The sequence below is a fragment of the Sinocyclocheilus anshuiensis genome, unplaced genomic scaffold, assembly GCF_001515605.1.
Source record: "Sinocyclocheilus anshuiensis isolate Anshui unplaced genomic scaffold, SAMN03320099.WGS_v1.1 scaffold375, whole genome shotgun sequence".
NCBI classification, from domain to species: domain Eukaryota; kingdom Metazoa; phylum Chordata; class Actinopteri; order Cypriniformes; family Cyprinidae; genus Sinocyclocheilus; species Sinocyclocheilus anshuiensis.
The window spans coordinates 1,075,314-1,081,827 of record NW_015549594.1 but is presented as its reverse complement, the minus strand read 5'-3'; the positions used below and the strand labels follow the sequence as shown (position 1 = coordinate 1,081,827).

The 6,514-nt window shown below is 38.0% G+C and overlaps 1 protein-coding gene across 1 annotated transcript in view; it reads right to left on the bottom strand.

Annotated features, from left to right (window-relative positions):
- Positions 1-6,514, bottom strand: part of lamc1 (laminin, gamma 1) — a 74,975-nt gene that overhangs the window by 26,735 nt on the left and 41,726 nt on the right. Inside the window, exons 2-3 of the mRNA XM_016446874.1 lie at positions 5,576-5,880; positions 1,409-1,539 (exon numbers count right to left, since the gene is read on the bottom strand). Of these exons, the coding sequence (XP_016302360.1) occupies positions 1,409-1,539; positions 5,576-5,880 (436 nt within the window). The remainder of the gene's footprint in view (positions 1-1,408; positions 1,540-5,575; positions 5,881-6,514) is intronic.

Here is a 6,514-nt window from a genome sequence, read left to right as displayed (position 1 = left end):
TCTGCTGGTGGTTTTAATTTCACATTTAAAGTTTCAAAGATTTCAAATATCAGTATTCACGTTTTATGTTTACAATATTAAAATATTATTTATGCATGTGTAACTGCAGGCTAAATGCGTTCATGTCCTGCATTAATCAGTGTGTAAATGCATCTAAATGCCATTTCAGATGCAGCTTCTGTGTTTCCTCTGCATTGCAAAGATGAATTTTGTTGATTTATACTTTCATTTGCTTGATAACAGCCCAAATGTCTTATTATAATTGACTGATTAAATATAAGAATTTGACTCAAATGATAATGCACACTTTTAGAAAAAATGGCTTTAAGGTAAAAATGACCATAAAAGGTAAAAATCTATTTAAACTTATTGGAAAAGATTCATTTCTGTCACTGCTGTGAACTGACCACCACACAGAATATGAATATTAAAAATGTTAGGAGTCAGCTGTCCACTGTAGTCCTTAAGATATCAGCACAGTAACACTCAGTCAAATTATTGTTATCGATAAAATCCCAGAAAATATCGAGATATAATTTTTTGTCAATATCGCACACCCCTAGCTGCCAGCCGTTCGGTGCAACTGGCAGAGCTGAATGTAAAATTTAACACCGCATACACCATCCTAACCCTCGCCAAAGAAGAGCTTAACTTTAGGTTATTTACAAAAGAAATCTGTCAGTGTTCTTTTCATTTTCTCTCTTCTTCAGCCCTTTCTTTTTCTCGCGGTAGTTAGCAGAAAGCAGTGACTGAGAGATTGACAGCTAATATTAACCAATACAAAATCTGCATTAAAGTTAAGAATGTAAGGATAAAATCTGTTAATATATAATTTGTAGTTGTGGTGCTCCTAAATTTTTGGTGAGTGCTCCTAAATTTTTGCTGGTGCTCCTAACATTTTGAAGTTGGGAGCACCAGTGCTACCAAGTAAAAAAGTTAATTTCGAGCCCTGAGTGGTAAGGAATACAAATGAGATGTTACACCATATTAGGATCTACAGCCTATGCTGTTATCTTAACTATAGGTTCGCTCTCACAGAGAGTGAGTTTTCCCATGCAGTAAGATTTTAAAATGAAGCAATGCATCCCAATCAACCCATTTCGCTCAAAGCATGAAAACTCACACGCAACGATCTAATCTTTTAAAGCGGTGGTTAATTTCTTTTGTTTGCACACTGAAAAACCTCATATCATCTTTCGGGTCACATGTCCAGCATTCCAGATGGAGCTGTTGATATCCATGATCTGAGTACAAGGAAGATATGTGAATGTCTCATTAAACTATATATTAGCTAACATATGTATGCAGGAGAGTGAAGCAACAGACACATCCATGACCAGAACAGCTGGAGATGTTGACTTGAACTTGTGTTACGTTCAGAGAGCAGATGTTGAAACCAAAAACGTACCTTCCTCCCACAGCAAAGTCAGAGATAGCGTAGTAGTAGGATTTAAGAACTTTGGGATCGTTGAAAACTTCGTCTCCGAAAGTGTTTAATCTGTTCAGGGCCACTCTGATGTCTGTGGCAGTCACCCAATCCTGATAGAGAGAAACAAAATGACAAATTAGGCATTTAAAAAATTACAAAATGGGACAATAAAAGCAAGAATGTAGACAGAGAAAGGCCAGTCATAGATGAGCATGTAACATTTTTGTTTTCATTTTTTTGGAATAGTTATTACAGTGGCTTTAGCAGGGAAGAATTCTTCCCATCTGTTTTGTGTGCAGATGTCTAAAGAAAATAAATCCTCAGGCCTCTAATCTAAACCAAACCTGCTGGAGTCATGTTGAGGCACTGTAATGTCTGCAGAAAGGTTTCATGGGAAGAGAAAAACACCAGCGTGACGTTTAGCATGTAAATGTCATGTAGAATGATGTCGCGCAGTACTTGCAGTTGAACTTTGCCTGTTTGCGGCCACATGCTGGGAGTGCCAATGGTAACAATCTCAGGAACCAACGAAAACATGAGTCAAACCAAGACTTTAGTCCTTTCTAAAAGCTTCGCAAGCATTTCCTCTGGTTTCGCTATAAACCGTGCGAGTTGTTATTTTACAAGCGGAGCTGACAGAATAACACGGGAGGTCAAAGTGGAGCCAGGCAACCCTGTAACAACGGTGAACTTTTTCAGTCCAGTAAACCCCTGCTGGAACTGAGGAGGAAACGTCCTTAAGTCATTCTGACACCTTATCCATAGCTGACAGCCGTGATTCAGAGCATATTCCTGTTTGTGAAGAGAGCCAAAGACACCACAGTTCTCTTCCCCTAGAGAAACATGTTACATAAACACAGATTCATCACACTGAAATGTGGGGATCATCAATAATATCAGATTTTCCTCACACAAAGCTATACAATAATTTAGGGATGGGCAGTATGATCAAAATCTTCTAGCATGGTGTGAGTAATTTTATGTCACTGTTACTGCATATCACAAGTTTATTTTTCACAACATAATTTTAGCTAAATGTTACATATTTATATTGTTTTTAAATTGAGTAAATATTAAATAATAATCCATTTTTTAAAGATTTAAAAATATATTAAAGCACTACAGTGTCCATCATCTCATCAGATTATTTTTTTGAACTTTATATTTGGAGGAGCTGCATAAATAAATCTGTCATCAGAGCAAAAACAGCTTCACTTCACGTGACGCGATTACAAGCAAAAGACTCCAATTATAAAACAAATCACTTAGACTCTAAATTCTGCCTAAATTCTAGAGTCAGAATATAGTGTTTAAAATGTTTGCACTACTTCACAAGGTCATTTTTTGAGCTTGACAGTTAGTCACCATCCGCTTTCATTGTCTGGAAAAGAGCACACAGGACTCCTATTGTGTTTCCGGGAAAACTTACATCATGTGTTTTAAGCAAAACGATGATGACAGGATTTTCCCATTTGAGTTCACTTTGACTTTAACCCTTTTCAGCCCCCAAGAAATGTGATAGAACAAAATCTAACCATCAGCACTGCTTGGAAACAAAAGATAGAACATATAAAAGTAACAGCTAATTATCAACTAATAATATTAATGACACATGATAAGTGAAGCCAGTTTGTTGTGGATCATTTTCAAAGTCCACAAACAAACTAGTCATCCTCACTCATCACACACTTCTATAAAGGACCCGGCATGACAGCCACATAAACCCACCGAAACAGATCCATTCCTATAAAAAGAGTTTGGGCCTTTGGTATTAATAGCTTTACGCCACATGAGATGTCTGATATGGAAGTATCTGGCGACAGGGCTAAAATTGTACATTTGGTAAAGGTAACATTACATTTGAAAAACAACATTACAATAAATAAATAAATAAAAATAACAAAAACAAATGTTTACCATAATAATACTGCTTAATTCTGTTAATTAAAGACTAGCTCCAAGGCCAGATCCAAGTGTCCTAGCTCTTGAATGTATGCTGCACGTTGTCCATCACATGCACACACACTCTTTTCCAGCTGTGTCTGTGCACTGCCAAGCACAATCAGAATGGGGTGGGAAATCTGGGGGTGTCACCTAGTAACATGTTGCAACTGTTGGCTGTGCTGAGCGAGCGGGAGGCGAGGTAGCACCTGGACAGCGCACCACGGGTCTCACGAACACACAGCAGCCTGCCTGCCTGCTTCCATGCATGAATTCAGTCATACATTATCTGCTGTCCACCCAACCCTGCTCATATCTCACGCACTTAACCTCTTTTCGTCTCCCTGTAACCACGGCACCATCTTGTTTTGGTTTGGCATGCAGAACGCTTTCTCTGCCTGACAACATATTCCATAGTCAGCACACGGAAGGACTGACTCAGCTCACACTGGGTTGAGCATCTGTCTCTCATCCATCTAATTAGTCTGAAAAATTTTTTTTTCTGTGGTTGTGGTCTCGGGAAATATATCAAGTTCTGGTGAAATGCAACAATGTAACAGTAGGATTTCTGCATAACAGTAATTCTGTGGTGGGTAACGGGCAGAAACATGTCGTGAACCTATTTAACAATAAATCTGATGCTTTTATCAAGCAACGTAATAAACCTCTGTGAAGTTGGCACCCTATAAAAAGAAATAAATCAAGAAAACTATGCCATTCTGATTTGCGCCGCAAAATGAACGTTTGTGCTGGTTTGGTGTTTGAGACATGAAACATAATTTTTCTGACTGTGTGACGTCACTCTCCACCCCATGTTGCCCAAATCGCTCCAAATCAGCGCAGTTCGTTTGTGCTGGGTTTGTGCCGTTAAAACAAACACTTTTCTTCCTTAGATATAACCAAATTGTTATTGGGAGCTGTGATGCTACTCTCCACCCCAGTTTGTCTAAATCTGACAAAACTGGTGTCATTCATTTGTGCTCGATTTGTGCCGTTGAAATGAACATCATATATATTTCCCCTTCTTACAAATAACAAACATAATTTGGGGCAGTGATGTCACTCTCCACCCAATGCCATCCAAATCTTTCTAAACCGGTGCCGTTCGTTTGTGCTGTTAAAAGAAACCAAACCAGCACAAACGTTTGTTTTTGTGGCACAAATCAGCACAAATGTAGCACAAACGAATGGCATAGTTTTGGTGATTATTTCTTTTTATGTGGTGTCAACTTCACGGAGGTACAAAACCATGGTGCTAAGCCAAATAGCACCATATAATAAAATAAAATAAAATAATAAATAAAAAAAAAATAATAAAAACAAATAAAATAAAATAAAATAAAATGAAAACAACATAATGATGCTCAGCCATGGAAAAAATAAAATAAAATAAAAAATAAAATAAAACAAAACAAAACAAAACAAAAAAATATAAGCATACAACAATAAAAAGTTAAGGCTAGGCAAGATTTTGTCTTCAAGAAATGAAAACTTTTATACATAAAGGATGCACTAAATTAAACAAAAGTGACAGTAAAGATTTTCAGAGACTGTTTCCACAAAAACATATTAACCAGCAAAACTATTAAATATATGTGATAATAAGAAATGTTTCTTAAGCACCAAATCAGCAGGTTAGAATGATTTTCTGAAAGATAATGTAGCACTGAAGACTAAAGTAGTGGCTGCTGAAAATTCAGCTAGGAATACATAAAATGAATGCAGAGCAATCATCATTTAAAGGTAGATGTGATCCACTTCAATACTACTACTATTTTACTATTACTTTATCATTTGATCAATTTTTAAACGATTTTCTGCTATTGCAGTTACAATAGCAACTTGGTGCAACTTATTTTCCAGAAAATACAGTTAATGGAAATGTTTGTTTTACTGATATATTTCGCAAATACTACTATCTCTCACATGCAAACGCTTCTAAATTATGAGCTGTTTGTTTGAGGCTGCGGAACGTTGCTCAATCTGGACTAAAAAAATCTTGGAAAAGTAACTTGGCTGCAATCGCACATTACTACACAACAACACATCTGAGTTTTCACATCTGAAACTGAGTTTTCGATTCCCACCAATAACTTTGTTACGTCTGAGACTGTGAGTGGTGTGAACGCTTTTCATGAGTGAGTTAGAGTAATCAAGGGAAGGTGAGTGAGAGCTCAAAAAGAGAAAAATAGAAGACTGGTTTACCTGCAGTACAGGGCTGTTGTCAAAGTTATATGCACTCGGTCGGCCCTCGAGTGTTGAGAAGGCCACGTTTCCTCCGGTGAGAGGTGAGATGTCGCTAAACTCGTCTGTGCACACAGCCTGCTGCTCGTCCTCACCAGTGCGGATGAAGCCACGGTTGATCTTGCTGTAGGTCTTCTCGCAGGAGCCGCTGTAGTACTGGTAGGGAATCCAGGGCCCGTCTTCACTAGTGCGCTTGTAGATGGTAAAGCTCTCAGGACGGCTGGTGTGAAACTTCAGACGCACATAGGTGATGTCGAAAGCCTTGCCTAAAAAAAGAGAGAAAGCAATATTAAGCCCTGCAGTTTATTCTTCATTCCTTCAAAACACACTGAAAACACACAGAAATGTAACACTATAAAGCAATGAACCGGGGATGGACGGATCATTACCAGTCCTAATATTTAAATGGGAAATGCAAACAATTTTAAATAGTTGGGCACACGATGCATGGGAAAGTCACAGATAAGCATGATCAGATATGGTGAGGATATATATGTAGGTAAACAGACGTGAGATTAGTAGTGCGGTGTTCACAATATCGATACGACGATGTATCGTCACAGAGATTTGACGATATGAGCAATTCTATTCTCAGAAAAGTGTAATTCATCAATTGTTCATTTATGAACGAGAGAGAGAGAGAGGCTGTGTATTTATGAATTACCACCGTTTTGCCACATTTCTCTATTAACAGTAAAGCTGTGGCTTTAATTTCTTTAGAAACTGATGCTACCAGCTCCTTGTTGAGAAAGATAACGTGATCCGCAACGTGATTTGTGTGTGTGACTGCACTTAACATCAAACTGCTTCTGTTTCACACAAATGCTGGCACAGACGTGCAACGTTCGGAGTCGCTTTGAACTCGTGCATCTTCAGAAGCGGAGCTGCGCGGAACGTTAT